The sequence below is a fragment of the Ranitomeya variabilis genome, chromosome 4 (genome assembly GCF_051348905.1).
Source record: "Ranitomeya variabilis isolate aRanVar5 chromosome 4, aRanVar5.hap1, whole genome shotgun sequence".
Taxonomy (NCBI): domain Eukaryota; kingdom Metazoa; phylum Chordata; class Amphibia; order Anura; family Dendrobatidae; genus Ranitomeya; species Ranitomeya variabilis.
This window is the reverse complement of record NC_135235.1, coordinates 278,759,884-278,783,913: the sequence shown is the minus strand read 5'-3', so window position 1 is coordinate 278,783,913 and position 24,030 is coordinate 278,759,884. Positions and strand designations below refer to the sequence as shown.

The window sequence follows — 24,030 nt, the reverse complement described above, 5'->3', positions numbered from 1 at the left end:
TGTTAGACAGTGGAAATCGCTACAGCACAAGCGGTTTGGGGCTTAATCTTCCCTCCCTAAGTATATCCCTGCTTCTGACGAAGCTGCAGCAACCTCTCCCTATGCTCAGATCGGCAGAAATAAGATGGTGGTCGGCGTGCACGCCCCCTTTATAGCCCCTGTGACGCTGCAGAAAGCAAGCCAATCAGTGTCATGCCCTTCTCTAAGATGGTGGGGACCGAGACCTATGTCATCACGTTGCCCACACTCTGCGTCCTCCTTCATTGGCTGAGAAATGGCGCTGAACGCATCATACGAAATGCAACTTTGGCGCGAAGATCGCCGACCGCATGGCCGATCCCACACCGAAAGTCGGCGATTTTTGAATTTGTCAGATCCATTTAGCTCAACCCTACTCTTCAAGTTGTAGCACAATATGAAAACAGTAGGCACAAAGATTGAATGTTACCAGATTTCTTTTAATTACATTTTATATACATAAAAAAGAAAAAGTAATACACAAGTTAAAAAAAATAAAAAACACAATAAAACACTTTGCCTCAACCCATTGTCTACCTTTTTTTTACCCGATACTATGAATTAATTTATCAATATGACAAAATAGTTCGGCAGTTTACTTTTTTTATTTTAGTATAAATTTCCAAAAAGTTAAAGGTGAAAAAACTGAAAAACAAATGACATACAAAATAATTATTTAGAATATAAAACAAAAAAAGTTAAGGCCAATAAAATACCACATGTGCAAAACTCAAAAAGTGAATCATGATTAAAGGATACCTCTAATGATCCACTTCAACTACACAGGAGATCTACCTGAAAGGGTAAAATCAAAGTTAATAATGTACAATTAAATTAAGAGTATTCTCCGAGTTGTGTTAGGAATTCCATCTGCATGTTGTACTTTCATTTCGGAATTGGACATAGTTAAATGAGATTAGAATTAATGCAGTCCTTTACTTTCTCCCTGCTTATGTGTAAACAGTGACCATGACTGGACTGCAACTTAACTACACATGAAATAAATCAGACATCTTCCTCTTAGTGAATTAAGAAGAAGAATGAAGACTGAGCTTTAAGGGTATCCAAAACCAAAACCAAAATATATACTGTGTATGGGTACGTAAGTGCACTGTGAAATTTTCAATTTTCAGTGGAGTAGTCTAGGCTATGCATTAGGTTAGTAATACCCACTTGGGAGCTGCTCACTACTTTCATTTCACTATGAGTCATAGTAGGAGGAGATTTAACTTATTGCAGCACTTTACTTTCTCCCTGCTAAGATACAAAGGATGTAGAAACAGTGACTGAGACTGGACTATAGCTCAACATCATGTCTAACAAATGCAACATCTTCCTGTTAGTGGATCAGGAAGAAGAAACATGAAGATCACAGCCTGAAACCAAAGCTTTTGAAGAGGAAGTTTTTTCCATCTATACTGGATATGGGTATCTAGGAGCACTACGAAAACTTTCCGTCATGCTGCTGCAATGCAGGTCGGTGTAGTCTTCACTAGATGCAGTAGAGAGGAAGCAGGTCTGCACCTAAACAAAGCTATCCTGCAGTGCAGCAGTGAGGCTACCACAGGTGGCAGCAGAATAGTCAAAACAAACCTGGTCAAATCCTAGACTGCAGCGCAGTATCAAAAGAATAAGCAAACTTGCGGTCAGAGACAAGCCAGGGGGTCAGTAACGGTCAGGAGCAGATAAGACAAAGGACAGAAACAGGTCAGGATACAAGCCAAGTCAAACCAGGGAGTCTGCACACCAACGGAAAACACTGAATCAAGACAGGAACAGGGGACAACAGAGAGACAGTTTAGACAGCAAACGCAGCAGGACAAATCAGAGCAATCAGAGTCAGCTACAGCAGCACTAGGCAGAAACTATAACTGACAATATGTGCAGGACACAGTGGGGCTAAATAGCCAACCTGAGACCAGACTGAGGCTGAGAAAAGGTAACCTCTGACATGATCAGACCGGGAAAAGGGAAGACAGGACTCAAAACCCGGTCCAGATCATGACACTTTCACTGGAGTTGTCTTATTTGTTAGGTTATTTATATCCACTTGCATGTTGCTCACTCCTTCTATTCCAGCATAAGGCATAGTAGGAGGAGATTTGAATTATGGCAGCCCTTTACTTTCTCCCTGCTAAGATACAGAGAATGTAGAATGTCCAGCTCAACTGTATCTGTAATAAACCAGACAGCTTCCTGCTAGTGAATTAATAAAAAGTAGAATAGGAAGATTGCAGTTTAAAGACTGATCTTTGAAGGGGTCTTCACTGGAGATGTCCAAGTGTGAACCATGAAGCATTATTTTAAGGGGGTATGTACTAATTTTGAAGACACAAAACAGGGACAAACAAGTAGCTAACAACACTGTCATTTTTGCATTATGATCATACAGTAGTCTACAACTAGTTGGTGAGTAGCTTTCACCCATGGCGGATAAAACAAAATGCAATTTTTTTTGGAGAAAATGTCAAGTGGAAAAGTAGTTTCCATTCCATCTTCACTTGAAATAAACCTATGCAACCACAATATTCCACTAGAACCGTTCACTGTTCTCGAACATTGAGTATTTTTGCATTTGCATATTTTCCTAAAGACTGTCCAGTAGGCATTACATCACATGCAAAGAATCAGTTCGAAGAAACATGGTCAATTTGTCATTGTTTCTAGCTCTGAAGTCCTCTTGATTGATTCACTAGACATCAAGCTTATGTACTAGGCCATTTCCATGTTCTTCTCCATGTTCTTCTTCTGGATATTGACAGCTCCAGGAATCTGTGTCTTCCTTAGCATTCTTATTAACGATGATGTGAGGTGGGAATTGATCTCCTAAAGAAATGAACATTTATTTATGATAAAGATGTGAAGTCTCTTAAAAAGACAAACAAAACATTGAAAAAGCTAAAGGAAATAATAATAATAAAAAAAAATCAACTCTGACATTTACATCCAAACACAAAATATTTTTGAGATTTTTGTTGTCATTTTATAATCTTACTAACTTATATTCAACTAGATGGCAGCCCGATTCTAAAGAATCGGGAGTCTAGAATCCATATATACTTTATTTATTCAAATGTAAGAATAATACAATTAATAAATAATAGTAAGAAAGAACAAAAAATGGCTGCACTCACCAGCTCTTGACAATTCTTGACAGTACGGCACATTTCTGATTGGTCGCTCGCGGCAGGCGGCAACCAATCAGAAAAGTGCCGCGCACCACGAAGGCATATATCTTTGTCCACCCTGAGCGGGTGTAGGACGCTGGTGATGTCACTTATCTCCGGACATTATCTCCGGACAAAGCCACGGAAGTTGGCACAAATTGCCGGAAGTAGTATTCTAGGCAATTATATATTAGATTTTAATGTTATCAGTGTTTACCTTTGAACGTTTATATTGTATTATTCTGTCACCAGCCATGTGTACGATTATCGGCCGAAAGCCTCTCTGGAACCAATAATCACCCCATGTAAAGGTATCTTTATAAGTTAAAGATTCAGAATACTATGACTTATCATATCCTGAACAGTCAAGTTTTTTATGAACCGTTAAGGTTTTCTGGTTGAAGTAAAAAAAACTCTGAGTGTTTACAGTTTGAAACCATAAAATGTTGAAAAATTATGTCATTCTTAAGTATATCACTCAATGGTGCTCATAAACGTGTCAAATTTGATCTATAATATACTTTAATATACGTTACTTTAATCTTTAATATACTTAAGAACAGGGCCCCAGACATCACACGGGGGTCTGAAACACCGCACAGTGGTCCAAAATATCGCTGTGCTCTGCCTGGGGCCCCATATGCTGCCTGGGGCCCCTGTGCTCTGCCTGGGGCCCCATATGCTGCCTGGGGCCCCTGTGCTCTGCCTGGGACCCCTGTGCTCTGCCTGGGGCCCCATGTTCTGCCTGGGGCCCCTGTGCTCTGCCTGGGGCCACTGTGCTCTGCCTGGGGCCCCATATGCTGCCTGGGGCCCCTGTGCTCTGCCTGGGGCCCCATATGCTGCCTGGGGCCCCTGTGCTCTGCCTGGGGCCCCATAGGCTGCCTGGGGCCCCTGTGCTCTACCTGGGACCACTGTGCTCTGCCTGGGGCCCCATATGCTGCCTGGGGCCCCTGTGCTCTGCCTGGGGCCCCTGTGCTCTGCCTGGGGCCCCATGTTCTGCCTGGGGCCCCTGTGCTCTGCCTGGGGCCACTGTGCTCTACCTGGGGCCCCATGTTCTGCCTGGGGCCACTGTGCTCTGCCTGGGGCCCCATAAGCTGCCTGGGGCCCCTGTGCTCTGCCTGGGACCACTGTGCTCTGCCTGGGGCCCCATATGCTGCCTGGGGCCCCTGTGCTCTGCCTGGGGCCACTGTGCTCTGCCTGGGGCCCCATATGCTGCCTGGGGCCACTGTGCTCTGCCTGGGGCCCCATATGCTGCCTGGGGCCCCTGTGCTCTGCCTGGGGCCACTGTGCTCTACCTGGGGCCCCATGTTCTGCCTGGGGCCACTGTGCTCTGCCTGGGGCCCCATATGCTGCCTGGGGCCCCTGTGCTCTGCCTGGGGCCCCTGTGCTCTGCCTGGGGCCCCATGTTCTGCCTGGGGCCCCTGTGCTCTGCCTGGGGCCACTGTGCTCTGCCTGGGGCCCCATATGCTGCCTGGGGCCCCTGTGCTCTGCCTGGGGCCCCATATGCTGCCTGGGGCCCCTGTGCTCTGCCTGGGGCCCCATAGGCTGCCTGGGGCCCCTGTGCTCTACCTGGGACCACTGTGCTCTACCTGGGGCCCCATATGCTGCCTGGGGCCCCTGTGCTCTGCCTGGGGCCCCTGTGCTCTGCCTGGGGCCCCATGTTCTGCCTGGGGCCACTGTGCTCTGCCTGGGGCCCCATATGCTGCCTGGGGCCCCTGTGCTCTGCCTGGGGCCACTGTGCTCTACCTGGGGCCCCATGATCTGCCTGGGGCCCCATGTTCTGCCTGGGGCCACTGTGCTCTGCCTGGGGCCCCATATGCTGCCTGGGGCCCCTGTGCTCTGCCTGGGGCCCCTGTGCTCTGCCTGGGGCCCCATGTTCTGCCTGGGGCCCCTGTGCTCTGCCTGGGGCCACTGTGTTCTACTTGGGGCCCCATGTTCTGCCTGGGGCCACTGTGCTCTGCCTGGGGCCCCATAAGCTGCCTGGGGCCCCTGTGCTCTGCCTGGGACCACTGTGCTCTGCCTGGGGCCCCATATGCTGCCTGGGGCCCCTGTGCTCTGCCTGGGGCCACTGTGCTCTGCCTGGGGCCCCATATGCTGCCTGGGGCCACTGTGCTCTGCCTGGGGCCCCATATGCTGCCTGGGGCCCCTGTGCTCTGCCTGGGGCCCCATATGCTGCCTGGGGCCCCTGTGCTCTGCCTGGGGCCCCTGTGCTCTGCCTGGGGCCCCATGTTCTGCCTGGGGCCCCTGTGCTCTGCCTGGGGCCACTGTGCTCTGCCTGGGGCCCCATATGCTGCCTGGGGCCCCTGTGCTCTGCCTGGGGCCCCATATGCTGCCTGGGGCCCCTGTGCTCTGCCTGGGGCCCCTGTGCTCTGCCTGGGGCCCCATATGCTGCCTGGGGCCCCTGTGCTCTGCCTGGGGCCCCTGTGCTCTGCCTGGGGCCCCATGTTCTGCCTGGGGCCCCTGTGCTCTGCCTGGGGCCACTGTGCTCTGCTTGGGGCCCCATATGCTGCCTGGGGCCCCTGTGCTCTGCCTGGGGCCCCATATGCTGCCTGGGGCCCCTGTGCTCTGCCTGGGGCCACTGTGCTCTGCCTGGGGCCCCATAGGCTGCCTGGGGCCCCTGTGCTCTACCTGGGACCACTGTGCTCTGCCTGGGGCCCCATATGCTGCCTGGGGCCCCTGTGCTCTGCCTGGGGCCACTGTGCTCTGCCTGGGGCCCCATATGCTGCCTGGGGCCCCTGTGCTCTGCCTGGGTGTAGGACACTGGTGACGTCACTTATCTCCGGACATTAGCTCCGGACATTAGCTCCGGACATTAGCTCCGGACAAAGCCACGGAAGTTGGCACAAATTGCAGGAAGTAGTATTCTATGCAATTATATATTAGATGGGCATTTCCTGAAGGAAATACATGGTGCTTGAACAGCGCTACCAGCTTTACAGTAGCACTTTTCACACACGGGACTGGGGGGCGCACTTACTTTTGCACCCGGGGCCGGGGGCACACTTACTTTTGCACCCGGGGGCGCACTTACTTTTGCACCCGGGGGCGCACTTACTTTTGCACCCGGGGGCACACTTACTTTTGGGGCCGCACTTACTTTTGGTGGGCGGGGCTCCTCGGCCTCCGATTTGGTTGGTGGGGCCCCTCGTCCTCCGATTTGGTGGGCGGGGACCCTCGGCCTCCGATTTGGTGGGCGGGGACCCTCGGCCTCCAATTTGGTGGGCGGGGACCCTCGGCCTCCGATTTGGTGGGCGGGGACCCTCGGCCTCGGATTTGGTGGGCGGGGACCCTCGGCCTCCGATTTGGTGGGCGGGGCCGCTCGGCCTTCGATTTGGTGGGCGGGGCTCCTCGGCCTCCGATTTGGTTGGCGGGGCCCCTCGGCCTCCGATTTGGTTGGCGGGGCCCCTCGGCCTCCGATTTGGTGTGTGCTCTGCCTGGGGCCACTGTGCTCTGCCTGGGGCCCCATATGCTGCCTGGGGTCCCTGTGCTCTGCCTGGGGCCCCATATGCTGCCTGGGGCCCCTGTGCTCTTCCTGGGGCCCCATGTTCTGCCTTGGGCCCCTGTGCTCTGCCTGGGGCCACTGTGCTCTGCCTGGGTGTAGGACACTGGTGACGTCACTTATCTCCGGACATTAGCTCCGGACATTAGCTCCGGACATTAGCTTCGGACATTAGCTCCGGACATTAGCTCTGGACATTAGCTCCGGACAAAGCCACGGAAGTTGGCACAAATTGCAGGAAGTAGTATTCTAGGCAATTATATATTAGATAATTGTAGTCTTAGTAAATTTTTTAACCAAAAATTGTAGAGATTTTATCTGTAGTTTCGGGTGACTTTTCAGAAAATTCTATGATATGTGTGCAACACTAATTTTGGCTTTTCCAGGACTTGCAGCCTGCATTTTTCACCAGTTTCACCTTCAGCATAAATTATCATTAATTCCTTCATGACATTTGACGTACATGTACATCAAACGTTGTGTCCATGATTTTGATGTGGGCTCGCATGCTGAGCCTACATCTATCGCTGCACATGATGGCTAATTTAACCAGCCACCATGTGACTTTAACAGCCAAGGATGGATGTGACAGTGGCATTTAACAAGCACCGGCAGGTGGGACGTTGATCCATGCTCCCATTGGTGCCAGTGACGTGATTTTGAGGCAATGATGGGTTGTCATGACAGCCGAGGGTCTGATGATGATCCCTGTGCCTATCATTATAATCTTTCTGTGAAAAATAAAAAATACACATATTCGGTACTGCTGCACTAGTAAAAGTCTGACTTATCAAAATATACATTAAATTAATCCGATTGATAAACGGCATCATGAGAAAAAATAAAATCAAAACGCCAGAATTATGTTTTTTGGCCGCCACAATAAACTGCAATAACAGGCCATCATAACATCGTATCTACATCAAAATGGTATCAGTAAATAGTCAGGTCAGGGTGAAAAAAAATAAGCCATCAACCAGCTCCAGATCATGAAAAATGAAAATGTTATGAGTCTTGGAAAAAGACAACAAAAGCAAGTAAAATTTTTGCAAAAAAATTTCCAAAAAAAATTGTCACCAATTTGTAACGCTTGATGACAGTCAGGGGACCTGATACTTTCCTTTTAACTTTGCATTGATTTTGTAAGTTTAATTCTGCTTTATGGTGTTATTTACTGTATATTATAATACACACCTGCAATTTTCAATATTTGCGCTGCTTTCATTTTCCATATGAGAAGGTGAATGGTAACTGTTATTAACACGATAATAAACACCGCTAAAGCCAAGTATAGTGCCAGAGATGTCCAGCTGGTGAAATCAGTTCCTGGGGAAAATAAGAGAGAGGATATCAAAGATACATAGAAACTAATTACTGAGTTTTCGGACTATAACATGCACTTTTCCCCCAAAAAAATGTGAGGAAAATGGGGGGTGCGTCTTATAGTTGGAATGCAGGCTTACCGGCAGTGGTGTGGCGGCGGCAGAGGCAGAGGTGCGGGGATGATGAGGCGCAGTGAGCGGTATGGCATGAGCAGGGTCCCTCCACAGGTGAGATGACACAGCGGCCCGGTATCCAATGTGAGCAGCAGAGCCGGGTGAATCACGGCTTTCTCGGTGGCAGCGGCCATCTTCCTCAGGCCGTGCGTGCGCAGATGGAGTGCTTTGCTTCCCGGGGCTTCAGGAAAATGTCCGCGGGAGGCCACGCATGCGCAGATGAGATCGTGGTGGCCATTTTCCTGAAGCCAAGTTCACAGATTTAGATCTCGGCTTCAGGAAAATGGCCGCTGCGATCTCCATCTGCGCACGCGCGGCCTCCCGCTGCCATTTTCATGAAGCCCCGGGAAGCAGAGCACTCCATCTGCCCACGCACGGCCTCAGGAAGATGGCCGCCGCCACCGAGAAACAAGTGATTAACCCGGCTCTGCTGCTCACATTGGATACCGGGCCACTGCGTCATCTCACCTGTGGAAGGGACCCTGCTCACGCCATACCGCTCATTATCCCCGCACCTCTGCCATCGCCACACCACTGCTGCAACCCCCCATGGACACCAGGCCGTGGTGTCACCCACCTAAGCAGGAAGGGACCCTGCTCAGGTGCACGCCGTACCACATCACCACACCTCTCTTTTCTGCAATTTTCACCCAAAATGTGGGGTGCGTCTTATAGTCCGGTGCATCCTATAGTCTGAAAAATACGGTATACGAATGCCATAATGCAATTTAGGCAAATGTACACATTTTCATATTTTACATTTAAAAAATTACAAAAAGTAAAATGGGCCAATGCAAAAGTAGGAGCACCCTGCATGTTTCGTACCTAGTAGCACCCCCTTTTGAAAGCATCACAGCTTGTAAACTTTTTTTGTAACCAGCCAAGAGTCTTTCAATTCTTGTTTGAGGGATTTTCACCCATTTTTCCTTGGAAAATTCTTCCAGTTCTGTGAGATTCCTGGGCCATCTTGCATCCTCTGCTATTTTGAGGTCTAACAATAGATTTTCAATGATTATGGGACTGTGAGGGCCATTGTAAAAGCTTCAGCTTGTGCCTTTTGAGGTTGTCTATTGTGTGTTTAGGATCATTATCCATTTGTAGAAGACATCCTCTTTTCATCTTCAGTTTTTACAGATGGTGTTTTGTTTCCATCTAGAAATGGTTGAAATTTTATTGAATCCATTCTTTCCCTTTACTCGTGAAATATTCCCCCATTCCATTTGCTGCAACACAACCCCAAAGCATGACTGATCCACCCGCATGCTTAATGGGTGTCAAGATGTTCTTCTCCTGAAATTCTGTTCCCTTTTTTCTCCATGCATACCTTTGATCATTGGGGCCAAAGAGTTCTATTTTAACCTCATTGGTTCTCAGGACTTGTTTCCAAAATGCATCAAGCTTATTTAGATGTTGTTTTGCATACTTCTGATACTGAATTTTATGGTGATGGTGCAGGAGAGGTTCTCTTCTGATGACTTTTTCATGAAGTGTATTTGTGCAGGTGTCTCTGAAAAGTAGAACAATGTACCACAACTCTAGAGTCTGTTAAATCTTTCTGAAGGTCTTTTGCAGTCAAGTGGGGGTTCTGATTTGCCTCTCTACCAATCCTACGAGCAGCTCTGACTAAAATTTAGCTTGATCTTCCAGGCCTTATCTGTCATGATCTGCATAGTTTGTGAGATTAGGCAGTTCAGAGGTTAATCTGGATGGCCTCACTATGGGATTCTGGGAGGCTTCTTATAGCCTCATTGTTTGCTCTTCCCTCATCGCTTATACTCTGACCCTTGGCTGAGTGTGTATGACCCTGTTGTGCCTGTGTCTGTGCTTTGTGCCTGTGCTTTGTGCCAGTGCTATTTGATGCTTGTCTGGTTCTGATCTGGTTCTGTCCCCGTTTAGAGTTCTGCCTGTCCCTCTTATTCTGCGCTGCTATCTCTGTGTATGACTCCTTGCTTACGTTCTGACTATTCTCTGCTCGCCCCTTCTGTACTGCGCCGCCCTCTCCGTGTATGACCACCGCCTGTCCGACCTGAGTTCCCCTCTCCTCTACTTTAGTTTCCCTGTAGAATCCTGCACTCATCTCCAGCAGCAGGACGCTAAGCTCTGCCCCCTGTGGTCACATGATCGTAGGTCCTTCTGCTCACTGTCATACTCAGCACACTGCTCAGGTCCTGTCTGCCTAAGCTTTCCCTGCGGCATCTGACCCCGGGCTCTCACGCAGTGTGGGTGAGTCACCCTGTTTAAACGTGGCAGTGCGCCGGTGCTGACAGGATCCTTATATTATCTTGACCTCCACTGTTTCTGTTAACTGCCATTTCTTAACTACATTTCGAACTGAGGAAAGGGCAACTTGAAAACACTTTACTCTCTTCTTATAGCCTTCTCCTGCTGTGTGGGCTTCCACCATTTTCGTTTTCAGAGTGCTAGGCAGCTGCTTAGAAGAATCCATGGCTGCTGGTTTTTGGTACAAGGTTAGATGAGGCTGGGTTTTTAAAAAGCCGGGAAATTTGCTTCACCTGGCCTTTCCTAACGATGGTAATCAGCTTGAGAAAAGATACTATATCTGAAACGTCGCCATGCCAATGGGCAATAAGGTCCACTTTTTTTAAATTTTTTGTGCTATTTTTCTTTTCTTACTATATTCTACGGAACCAATGGATTGTTGGTTTGAAAAACTTTGCACATTAACTGAGGTAATTGTTTGGTGCTGTTCCAATTTTTTACTCTATCTATCTATCTATCTATCTATCTATCTATCTATCTATCTATCTATCTATCTATCTATCTATGCCTCCGTCTCTTTGGATATCATCTATCTATCTATATACACACTATATATATATATATATATATATATATATATATATATATATATATTTTATATATATATATATATATATATATATATATATATATATATAGGCAAATATTGACAGTATTTGCTTTGTGAAATAATAAGTTGTTTTTCTAGTGTTTGTTATTATGTAAAAACATGTCAAGAAAATATATAGAGATGAGAGTGACACATTTCATATATGTTAGCTGCACTGGGTAAAATTTTTCCACAGAGGAAGAGAAGAGATTCAAAGACTTCTTAATCACTGCGTCTGTAACTTCCGGAGAGTTAGCTTGTCGTTTCTGCTTACCACAAGCTGAGTTTCTAGAGAAAATGTGCTTATTTTCAAGAACTGATAATTTCTGGGAACTTTGGGGGCAGCAATGGTATACTAAGTCTACGATCAAGATTTTTCAGCTCTTTGCAAATATATATACCGTATATATATATATATATATATATACATACATACACATACCATATATAATATATAAAGGTGTGTGTGTATGTGTGTGTGTGTGTGTGTGTGCGTGCGTGCGTGCGTGCGTGCATGTCCGTGCGTGCGTGCATGTCCGGGATTGGCATCTGCACCGTCGCAACTACAGCCACAAGATTTTGCACAGTCACACGTCTGGATCCCAAGAGCGTCATAGGCTATGTTGTTAGGCGAAATTTTAACCCTGCGCGTTCTAATTCACCAAACAATTTTGCCCCTATCTACATCATTGGGAAAAAATGAAAGGAAAAGTGTCGGAGCATAATTGACAGCTGCCAGATGTGAACAAGGGGGACTTAAAGAGTGAGAGTGATGGTGCCAAAGAGTATATACCATACAGTTGCTAAGGTGGGGCCCCGACATGGGATACTCTCCACACACGGGGATATGAACATACACACAAAATGTGCCACACACTACCACGTGCTTGAACACATATATCACCCTCAGCACACATTTCATCACACATACACCAACCTCGCCACATAAAAGTCGAAACACAAAAGTCGCCACATGCAAAACTAGGCTCACGCAAAACTCGTCACACGTGCAAAACTCACCTCATGGAAAACTCGCCACACACAACTTGCACACACGGAGAAATTGCCAAATGCACAAAAGTTGCAATACATCACTTGCACATACTGAAAACGCACCACACATAAAACTCACCACGCGCAAAACTCGCCATGCGCAAAACTTGCTGCACACAACTTGCTACACTAACCTGTCGCATGCTACACGCATGTTGTCTGGTATTATCCTTCAAAGATAAAAATCTGATTAATAAGCAGACAAACTACAAGAGCAACAAATATAACATATAGGAAATACAGCAGCTGTCAGTCACATGACCTGTCTATTATCTGTATGTGTGAGCTAATGCATACTGCCAGGGGGGAGGGCTCCCTGTTGGCTGGGGATTTATCAGGCTGCCAATAGCAACCAATCACAGCTCAGCTTCTATTTTGCTACAGTTAGTTAATCTGAGCTCTGATTGGTTAATATGGGCAACAAAGGACATTCTCAGTATAACAAACCTTGAGTAAGGTAATAGTATGTCAGTTAGGGTGTGTTGGTGGAAAGGCTGATGTCAGTCGCATTACCTCTATGTGAGAGGATATAGAAACTGCCAGTTACAGACTATTTTTACCATAATAATGCCTCATAACATAAGAAAAGGAATTCCATGGCACATATGTCAGCTGATGTGAAAAGAAAAGCTGCATTACGGGCCAATGAAAAATGTGAAGACCGAGAAACAAGGCTGACACACATGAGAACAGCAGCTGCTTCCTCAAGAGCCAATGAACTTTCCGAGCAGAGGGAAGCGAGGCTTGCAGACAAGAGAACAAGAGCTGCTTCCTCAAGGGCCAATGAACGTTGTGAGGAGAGGGAAGCGAGGCTTGCAGACATGAATACATTTTCGTTAACACATTCTATTTTGCTAACAGCAGTTATTAACCCGGGTGAAGCGGGGTAGAACAGCTAGTATGTATATATATATATATATATATATATATATATATATATATATATATATATATATTTTGAGGGATCGACTGTGGTAGGCACTGGTTCACACACAAGCGGTATATTAAGAGTTTGAGCTCATAGATCAGTAGTAACAAGATTAACACAGGTTCTTCCAGGCAAACAAAGGTATCACAGAACAAAACGAAAAAATAACCAGTCCATGTAACACATGGCTCAGGCATTAAATTTGAGTCTTTTCCTCTCAGACTCCAGCAGGGAATGAGCAGCACATGCAAGGCTTCCTCACCTTGCAAAACACACAGACCAAGTAAAACAGCCCCAGCTACCTTAAATTAGACCATCGAAGACCTGGACTGAAGGTAAGTGAGCAGCTGATCCCACTCAGCTCTTTTAGGTGCTCGTAAAGTCCAAACCCATAATCTGGGCTTATAAAAACACCTCTCAGCACTAAGTGTGCTGGAGCCTACATCTCCGGATCCTACCAGACCATACCAGGTATGTATCACCGAGACTTGGCATCTCGGGAATACATACCTCCCATTCATGACTTGTCCAGTTGCCTCCTTACAATATAGATATGTATACACAATAAACATTAAATTCATATTTGTCCCAATTATACAGTAGGACTGAGCATACCCCTAGATGAAAAAAATAATTAAGACACACTCCATAGCACTTTCCTAAACACTATTTTCCTTATCACCCATCTCAGCATTGTGAAGACCACCTCACATTACCGAAACACCCCATAAACTCTAATCTTTAGCTTGAAGGCAAGAACTGCAATCTTTAAAATTGTAATATACTCTATGTGATGCTATTCAGTCCATCTCCTTTGGCTCCTGCTCTTGATAGGTTTCTCCCTGACAGATCTGACAAGCAGGAGGCAGAGGAAGCTGTGTAAAGCTGCATCTTATAGACTACTATAAACTCTACTTAACAATTTCATATACTATAGACAGGCAGTGGGTGATGGGAGTTTACACTGCAGCTAATCCTTGTATAGATTCCCTCACTGTATTTCTGTTTTCTTACTAAAGACAGAAATTATATTTTCAACTATCTGTGAAACATCTATAGAAACAAGGACTGCAGGGTGGGGAAGTATTAGAGATTTGTCAGATGGGCTTTTATAAGTTAAGGGGGATACAGAGGCTGACCTCTTGTCTTTGCAATAGAGCATTTACTGAATTAGTGGTTAGAACAGAGACAGTTGCTCAAAATGAGGGGTGCAAAATATATACAACAGATGCATCTGAACTGGGATAAAACATAATACACAATTGCTGAGCTCAACCTTTATGTTCAAATTAGCTGAAGTGTTAATTTAGCCCAATATATTTCAAGATATTCTGAACCTTTTCCCACAAAATGACAATAAATATGAGTCTTAGTAGATGCAACATGACCAGCGTGAGCAGTTCCTTTTAGTTTATTCTCATTATTGTGTATAATTTTCTTCTAAAAGCATCTATGCAAATTAGCTAAAAGTCAGCCTAACCTACCTTCTTATTATGTACATGGAGCCTCCAGAACGTCCTCAGACAGATTACGTTGGAGAATGTAAGGATCGGGTGGTTTAAACTCAAATGCCTGATCCCTAAGTTTGGAGAGGAAATAAGCCACTGCCAAATTATCCTAGCAGTGGCTCTTTCATAGAGAACACATTGTGTTCTGCCAAGCGTTATTGTGCATTATAGAGTCTGGTGAGATAGCCATTGGCTGAACAATTGTTTGGCCAATAGCTACCTAATGTGCATGACCAAAGAATCGAAAATAGATCTTGAATGATCCATTGTCACCTTTACCTTTGTTGCCTTCGACAAGTGGTGTGCTTGGTTTACTCTCAGCTTTCTGGGTTGAAGACATGGAGGAGTAATTTCTACTACGTTCTGTAATGGAGATTTGACTGTAGATAAGAAAACAAAAACTAACTACATAACTCAGAACGCTTTTGATAAGAATACAGACATTTATTTTACATCAAATACTAATGCAACTGGTTGACCGTAGCTCTGATTGTGGCAGAGTATGTTGCCCAATAAGTTTTTGAAACGTAGTCATAATATTGTGTAGAAAAGCATTATTTTTGCTCCATTAATTCAGTGTCCTACCTCTCACTAAATTAATGGATAAATATCGGCAAGAAGTTGGGGACAGTTAGAGATCCATATAATTCATTGGAGCAATTTGGATAGAATTCTGGCGTATATCAATTTGAAAAGTTGCAAAAAAATTCTCAACTTGAGGTTGCTCAAAAATCTTCATACTTTTGGAGTTTTCATGCCAGTTTGGTGGTGGTGGGGTGGTTTTGGGTGTCATGCCATAGCTCATCTAATTCATGATGAGCTTTGGTCTTAATTACGCCAGAAATCTTACTCCAGTCTACTTCTTAGATGCTCCTAATTGCACCTCTTAATAAATCAGGAGCATCTGACTCCAAAAGGTGCCGAGAAAATCACCATAATGGTTAAAGAGGTAGTCCGGGTTTTTTATTTTTAAATTCCCTAAGAACAGCAAATGGTAGAAAAAAAATCGTCAGATTCACAGCTCTGGTGGTCCTCACCGATTTTGCAGCGTTGATGGTACCTCAATCATTCACAGGACTACTGCAGCCACTGACATCAGAATGAATGTGTATCATCACTAAGGACAGTGATTAGCTGCAGTAATCACACGAATGATGGACATGTTGTCATGCAGAAGTGGCAGGGACCGCCAGAGCACGGGCATTGCCGGATGGAGTTATTTTACACCAATTGGTGCTCTAAGGCAACTTCCTCAAAATCCCAGACAATCCCTTTACCAAATTCAGAAGTAATCTTACATGTTCCATATTCAAAATATGGTGATCAGAACTTATGATATTCACTCACTCTTCACCAGGCTTGTAGATTCCAGTTTCTTCATTAATAGGCGTCCTAGGCGAACTCTCTTCACAATAATACTCATACACTGTGCTCTCCTTCTCTAGAAATGAAAAGACATGTTGAATATTGGAATTGTATCCATAATCATGGGTTTGATTATCAATAGTCAGACATAAAATGATCATATCACATGAACTGCTGTTTTTTTTTAACATAAACATAGAAACGTTTCAGTTTACATCATAAGTCTCAAGTTGTCGCTATAGAATAAGATTTCACACTTTTGGGGATAATCAACCAATATTTCCTGTGTAACTTAAAAGGGTTTTCCCACGATCAAAATACATTTGAATCAATAGATCCTTCAATGATATTCAATTCCACAAGTGAACGTGTTAAAAAATAATATTCCTGTGCAGAGATAATCTTATAGATGTGCTCCTGCTGTGTACTGTGTAATCGCTGTGTCTGACCATGCAGAGCTGCTCCAGTTCATGGTCGGCACATACCACAGCTCCTGGCCAGGGGAGGAAACAAATAAGAGTATAAAGTCATTACAGTCGGGTATAGCAGCTCATTTTTTTTGTGAGATAAAACATTTCCTTGCCAGTTTAAAAGCAAGTTTTACCAAACAGAAAGAATAAGCTGCTACCCCATGCTGTCCTGTCTGTATACTCTTTTGCTTCCTCCCCTGCCCAGGAGATGTGGTATGATCAGACCATGCCACTGTACGGTCAAACACAGCCAGTACACAGCAGATGCACATTTATAAGATTATCTCGGCACAGGAACATTTTATTTAAACACATCCAATTGTGGAAGTTATTATTATTCCAAGATTTATTGATTAAAATGAGCTTTGTCTGTGGGAAAACCCCTTTAGGCTTAAATTTGTCTCATCGTTTTTTTCAAGAGATGAGACACAATTTCCATGGTTAAGCATGGAACCGTACTAAACGTACGTTTTCATGCTATTTTTTTATCCCCTTCTTCCAAGAGTCATTTTTTTATATTTTCTGCCAAAATATCTGTATGAGGATTTGTGTCCACAGTTGTACTTTGGAATAATACCATTCATACAATAGAAAAAAAATCCAAGTGAGGTGAAAAATAAAACTAAATTCCACCGTTTTTTGGGATTTTACAATGTCCATTATGCTGGCAAAATTACTCTACAGGTCATTACAATTACATTGATACTGAACTTGTAAAGTTTATTTATTTTTAAAGTGGAAAAGAAAGTTGGAAATTTGTGAAAACTAAAACAATTAATTTGTGTCTTCATTTGCAGAGACTCATAACTATTTTTATTTTTCTGTAAATGTGAGCGATTGGATTTTTGCATAGTGAGCTGATGTTTTTATTGGTACCATTTTGGTGAGCATTTCCTGTTTTGAACACTTTTTATTGCATTTTTTAAGGAAGGTGTGGCAATTCTTACAGGAAGAGGCTGGCTGTTTAGTGTGGGCTCTCCTTATATAAGCCTCACTATAAATCTTCACCCAACATGTGATGTACATGGACATCACATATTGGGGAACAAAGGAAAACTGTTAGTTTAGGTGACTTTTCTGAATAAGCTTTCACGTGTGTACTTGAGGAATGACATTGGTTCAGTTATTATATGACTTGTTTCCTCCATTTTCACCAGTTTTCCTCTCCACAGGCTCTAATATTCAGTTGTCTCTGAACTAATAGGTAGAGACTAGCTTTTATAATGAGATTCCTGCTCTCCAGCCTCTATCCAGCACATGTTCAGAAGTAGCATGGATGGAATACATTATACAGATATCATATTGAGCAGTGTAGCTGTCAATCCAGCACCAGAGTAAGATAAACATTTATTAGAAAGCTGCAGCATCATTGGTATGTGTCTGTGCTTCTTTCTGCTCCTCCCTCCATCTTCTCTCTCCAGAGACTTCTACAGACAGCTATAATCTCATCCATCTACTCTGATCTGACAGACTTATTTTGAATATCGAGGATTTTAACAGTTTTTAAAAATAAATAATGAGTTTAAAAATCAGGGAAGAAATGAAGAAATTACTCAAAAATGGAGAAAGAAGCATAATTTTTTGCTAAGGTATATTACAAAGTTTCTTATGTGTCTTGGATAGAGAATCATTCTATTTTTAACTAATTGAATTGGCCACAAATTTCCCCCAAAATTTGTGTTCTAGTTCAGATCTGAATAATTGGAGGTTCAGTTTGCGCCAATCCAGCAAGAAAGAGAATTTGGAGAGAACTGACAGCATAAGTGTCGGCTATCGATAAATCTGCCCCTTTCTGAGACACACTAGGTACCTCCATACTCTGCCTGCCCCCCAACCCAGCCCAACAAGGTATATTTAGGGAATTCTGTTGTCCGCCTCTATAGAAACTATAATAGCTCCATTTTCTGTTTTCACTATTCTAAAATAGTAAAGGAAGAAACATTACCCGATCTCCTGAGTTGAGATTTCTTTTTACAGTCTGGCAACTTGACACATGAATTGCAACTTTTAGAATTACAGCCAAAGCCTTGTCTGCAGCGACACTCTTCTAATAGTTGGTCTGAATTTCGACAAGCAAGGGTTTCTTCACCTGCAAATAAAAATAAAAATATTTAATTTCTCCAGTACTAGATGGATTTGCTGTTCAGGAATCTAAAATTACATGATAACATCGGTGTGCCAACCATAGCGGTGGCTCTCTTGGCTGACACACCGTTTCTCCAAAGACAATATAGCTAAGAAGAAATAGCAGAATAGAATTTTTGAGGTTCTTTTTTTGTATCATGACCATATTTTTAGTCCCCACTTAGAGAAGTTGTTCATCTGTTTGCTTTCTCCTCTTGCTGATGAATTGATTGGCTGTAGCCATCACTGGATGACCTTACATTAAGACGAAACGAGGAGACCACTGGGGCACACGCAGCCGTGCCAAAGGACAGCGGAGTTCCGGTAAGTGAGTACAAATTTTTCTTTTATTATTAGATGACTATGGGCCACTTTTTAAAATAAAAAAAACTTGGGTGACTAATATGTCAATAAATCAAATTCCAATACATAGTAGCTTAAAATACCTAAAAATGCACATTGTGCCTGCACCTACATGCTAGGATATTCGTGTAGTTTAGAGGTAAGAAACATCAGACAAGGTACAGAAGACAAACATTTGGTAAGGTGACCATAGAGTCTTTGGCTATTTTATACTATTTGTATACACCTTCCCTGTTTATTAAAGGGGTTAGCCATCAGATTCTGCAGATTTGTTTGACCTCACATCAACAGAGAAGCTCTTGCGCTCTGCTCTGTCGATGGAGTGTCACTGCTGGCATCATGCTGATTGACAGCTGTCTCTCCGCACTTACGCAACTGAGACATCTGCAGTGATGCCTTGTCAACAGAGCAGAGCAGATCAGAAGAAGCTCCTCTGTTGATGTGGCATTGCGAACGAAAAAGAGTGGAGTGGTATATCCCAGGCACTGCCAAAGGTATCACGAATTTTGAGAATATAACAAGTTTATTTATGGGTACATGCAACGTGTTTTGGAGTTGATTTCACTCCACTTTTTTGTTCCTTCACTTCTTCACCACCCATCCGGTGTGAGCTCAGTGGTCAAAGCAGAAGCCTTCATTCGGATCTACTATTGCATATATTGTTTTGCACACAACCCATCTAGGTGAGCGGTTCTTTGTCATATCTCTTCCACTAAATAATAGCAATATCAAATATGGAGCACATATTTCTTTCCCTCCTTAGGTGGGACATCATGGGAATGTGCAAAATTGCTGGCAGAAGTGCTCCGCAATGGCTCTGATCTGGCAGAAATCATCACGGGGCAACACAGGCAGGTAGTTATCAACTACCAGTCTATACGTTCTTAGATCCATAGGTAAAGACAAGCAAAGTCCCGATAACCATTTTAATGTTGGGTAATCCCTTTACCACTGGGCTTGGCTGTTTCTGCATCAACTGTAGACTTTAATGAAGAACATCACACTAATGAACCTCTGTTACTGGATCAATGATCTTCCTTCTTTTAATCAATTAGGCTATTAGTAGTTGACATACAGAAGTCTGTATTCAGATCATGAAAACATTTGAAACTAATTATGTTTTCAAGATTGCCTGATTGGTTGTTATTGGGCTACAATCCATTTGGTGTATTTTACCAAAATGGTAGAATAATCATCATATGTAGCAAAAATCAGTATAGAAAGTTTGGGTCCATGTCTGGAATTTCATACCCTATTGACAGAAATGTTGGGTGAGATGTTGAAAATGTTCCTCCTACTCCAGCTGGAGTCCAGAGGTTTGGAAGCATCAAACAAGGACACGTAATAGAAAATATAGCTGCTCCTGAATGTCCAGGAATATGTGCTGACAGTCCTACTGTGGAGGTTGGATGTACGTATTCTAATAAAAGAGATCAGAACAGTCACGCTCTTCCAGTACAACACTCTTTTCAATTGTCCATGTCGTTGGGTGAATCAGACATTGGTGATTTTTTTTTCTGAAAGGTTATTTTACATCTATGACCAGCCGTACTTTTTCTGTTCTAACACAGACTGGTAAGAAAATCCCCCACCCACTAATTCTGAATTACAGACCATCAAGCTTAGAATCGCTGCGTATGATTCCAGGTAAACAAATAGACTTGGGACTGTACCACAAATAGTTGGAAGTGAATGACGAGGCAGCAAAGTCAGCCGAAAACCTCTAGAAAGTTATTAAAATGTATACAATAAAAAGTAGAAGTTTTCGCATTTTACTGTCCCCTTTATAAAACGCATTATTTCCTAGTGGTTTACCACACAGTAATGAGGTCAATGGTTTATGCATATCATGTAAATTACCGCAATAATGTGCATATTACCTAGGCTCATACTATGCTCACTATATCATATGTGCAGGAGTATATCTATGAACCTCAAGATAATAGAGATGATGCATAGCAAAAGGTGGCCCATTGGCCCCCCGAAATGTTTAAAGAGTAACCATCATTTAATTTTTTTAAATGTATATTTAAAATCAATAATGCATATGAAACTATAGATTTTTTTTCAAGGAGTTATTCTGCAATGACATTCTAAAATGTCACTGCATAGTAGTGCAGCTTCACATGCAGCTGAGGGAGCAGGGATCCGGTTGTCCGATACAGCCGAATTCTCAATAGAGAAGGCAGAGATGGTTTATTACCATCTCTGCCTTCTCGATTGCTGTAAACACAGCACTGAACAAGCACTGTGTATGCCGTAATAAGAAGCATGGATTACCCTTCATCCTACTTGCACAGTGGTCATGTGATCGTTGTATATAGGGAGGGAGCAGGAGATGCTGGGTCAAAAGAGACCAAGACAGTTCTATTAGGAATCCAGTAAGCCTCATTTCCCCTGCAACTGGGGTGATATACCACCACCAGTTACATGGGAAACAAGATTTTTTAAAAATTAAATGCCCTCCTCGGCATCTTAAAGGTGTTGTATCACCTTATCTGGGGCTCAATGAAAAATAAAATGAATTGAAAAATAAAAATAAAGCATTATTCATGTTTCTAGAAATTGCCACTGGATATTTTTTTAGATGAACTTCATTAACAACATGACTCAGTAAGTTTTTCTTAAAAAAATAAGATCCATAGACACTGTGGAGATTTCAGGTACGAATGCAGGTGAATTGCTAATAAGCTATGACACAGACTGAAAATTGTGATAAATTCAAGTATTTCACAAATTTCCTTAGAGGGGTATTCAATCTTAAACATTTGTGGCATATCTACTGTATGTAAAAAATGTAGAGTAAATGCAACCAATGGGACCATCATTGGTCTTCACGATGACACGATGAGCCTTGAGGTCACCTTTCAACTCTAAGATTATATGACTCTAACATTCTATTACTCTAACATTCTATGATTCTACGATCTTCCTTGAGAATGGGTCTCCTTCACGTGTTGCTATAAGTGGAGTCGGAATTCCCATACAAATGAGTAGGAATTCCAGGCACTTGTCCACTGACAGCCGTACGCTTCAAGGAACCCGTTTTAAGATTCATTCAGGTCAGATTGGTGAGATCTAATTCTACTATACATGTAAAAATTTACATTGAAATGTAAGATGGAAGCAAAATATCATTCAATTTATGGCAATATAAATCTAGACATCTAGATGATACTTACTTTGTTCACATGGCTGGCAGCAAAATGAACGTCCATTCATGACCACCCTGTAATTATCCACAGGGCATTTCTCAGCAGCAAGTGTAGCAATGCCTTCCATGAGTATCACACACCACAGTGGCATCAATGAACCCATCCTCCAAGTAAGACCCATTTTCATGACTCTCAATGCACAGTTCAGAATCACTCACTGAATTACTAATGGAAGATTTACAGCAAATGTCAGTCTTTTATACATCCTCATGGTGGGAGGAAGCTTTAAGAGTCAGACAAATTTCCTGTGTTCGCAAGGAGGAAGCCACAACAGAAAGGAGCTGAAAGCAGCAAGATAGCAAGCAAGGAGAGTAACCAGAAGAGAGCCAAAGTATTGCCTCTCTTGAGAGTGAGCAAGAAAAGCCCCCATGGTAGTGCCTGGCAGAGAGAATGACCCTGTGAGTTGTCATACGTCAATGCACGGCCAGCAGCTAGAGCGGAGTTTGGTGGTGTGTAATGAGATTGCCTTCAAGCTGGAAAAGTGCATGGTGCCTGGCAACAAACACTACTGGAAGTTATGCCCAGAAGAGGTGGCATACCAAGTTCGTGAGAACTTTTGAGGCAACTGGAGCAGAGTTATTGCACTTAGAAGAGGGTAAAACTCCCCTTTGAATGATTAAGAGAATAGAGTGAGATGAATGACATAGCATTGTCTGAAGAGCAAGGAACTATCCAGTTCTTGGGTTTCTAAATTCTAATATTCTTAGAGCAAACCTGTTGCCAGGTTTGGCCAACATGATATATGGCCACCACCTTTCATGGCTGATATACAGTATTCCATAATGCTGTATATAACCCCCCAACCCAACCTGTAAGAGAAGAAAATGACTTACTATACTCACCTGCTGGGTGGTCTGGTCCGAGGGGTGTCGCTGGTTTTGGTCCTGGCACCTCCAATCTTTCTTGCTTTGGGTGGATGACGCATCCCTGCATGGACTTCCTCGACATCACGCTCCTGTGCAGGTAGACTTCTCTGCCATGTTGAGGGCAGAGCAAAGTCCTGCAGTGCGAATACGCTGGGGCTCTTTGACCTTTCCCATCACCTGCTCACTGCAGTACTTTACTCTGCCCATCTTTGGGTTCTCTTCCATAACATGTACGCGATTATGAATATTTGGAATGCAGTAGCTAATATGCTCACCAGAAGCAAAGGAGACCAATTGTGGCAGTACTACTGCCCTGACAGCTGGCGAGAGTGGTGGTAGTGCTTCTCCTGCTGCCACATTCTTAGGGTAGCTTATTTTTCTTTTACCCTACCCTTTCCATTGCTAGTGCCACTTTCTCTTTTACCATACATTTTGTACAACATTATAATTAATGTTTAATAGTCTTTTCAGTCCTAATCATTCAACCCTTGACAAAAAGGAAGTAATAACAAATGTTAGATAAGTACACGTACAGAAAGTAAAATGTGTCAGCAGACCACAGTATACGTGTGGGAAGAACAGTTGTCAAATTGGACTTGTGAAACAGGTGTGCAAAAGTATACATGCACAGTTAAATGTCAACTTTTTAAAACATTTTTTCTATTTTAACAAAATTCAACCCTCTACTCAAAAATGACATAATAACAAACGCTAGGTAGGTACACATCCAAAAAGCCAGCATGTGCAGCAGGGCATATACGGATGTAAAATTTGTATGTCACAAAGTTCAAAAGAGCAGTGCATCGCTGCTGGCTGTCAGAAATAAATAAACAATGCTGAAAACAATACCGCTTAGGCCCCTTTCACACATCAGTTTTTTGCTATCAGTAGCAATCCGTCAAATTTTGAAAAAAACGGATCCGGTGACTGATGCCACCGGATCTGTTTTTTCTCATAGACTTGTATTAGCGACAGATTGCAATGGATGGCCTCACGTTTCATCCGTCGTTCACTGGATCCATCAAAAATTGTTTATCCAGTGGCCAGAGACGACGGACAAAGTAACGTTTTTTTGTGTACGTCGAAAAA

At 43.6% G+C, this 24,030-nt stretch overlaps 1 protein-coding gene across 1 annotated transcript; it reads right to left on the bottom strand.

Annotated features, from left to right (window-relative positions):
- Positions 1-439: 439 nt before the first annotated feature.
- TNFRSF18 (TNF receptor superfamily member 18) lies at positions 440-22,309 on the bottom strand. The gene is made up of 6 exons (XM_077257452.1): positions 22,043-22,309; positions 18,319-18,462; positions 15,886-15,979; positions 14,818-14,918; positions 7,879-8,010; positions 440-2,844 (listed from the first exon to the last, which is right to left on the bottom strand). Exons 1-6 carry the CDS (start codon positions 22,200-22,202, stop codon positions 2,711-2,713), a joined length of 765 nt encoding a protein of 254 aa, XP_077113567.1. The 5' UTR covers positions 22,203-22,309; the 3' UTR covers positions 440-2,710.
- Positions 22,310-24,030: the final 1,721 nt, after the last annotated feature.

Bases quoted from the DNA above. Each gene is read 5' to 3' on its own strand.
- TNFRSF18 (XM_077257452.1), bottom strand. From the start codon at position 22,202: ATGAAAATGGGTCTTACTTGGAGGATGGGTTCATTGATGCCACTGTGG. The intron at 18,463-22,042 runs GTAAGTATCATC...TTTTATTTGCAG, and splicing joins CTGCCAGCCATGTGAACAAA to GTGAAGAAACCCTTGCTTGT. The intron at 8,011-14,817 runs GTAAAGGTGACA...TATTTTCCCCAG, and splicing joins ACTTGTCGAAGGCAACAAAG to GAACTGATTTCACCAGCTGG.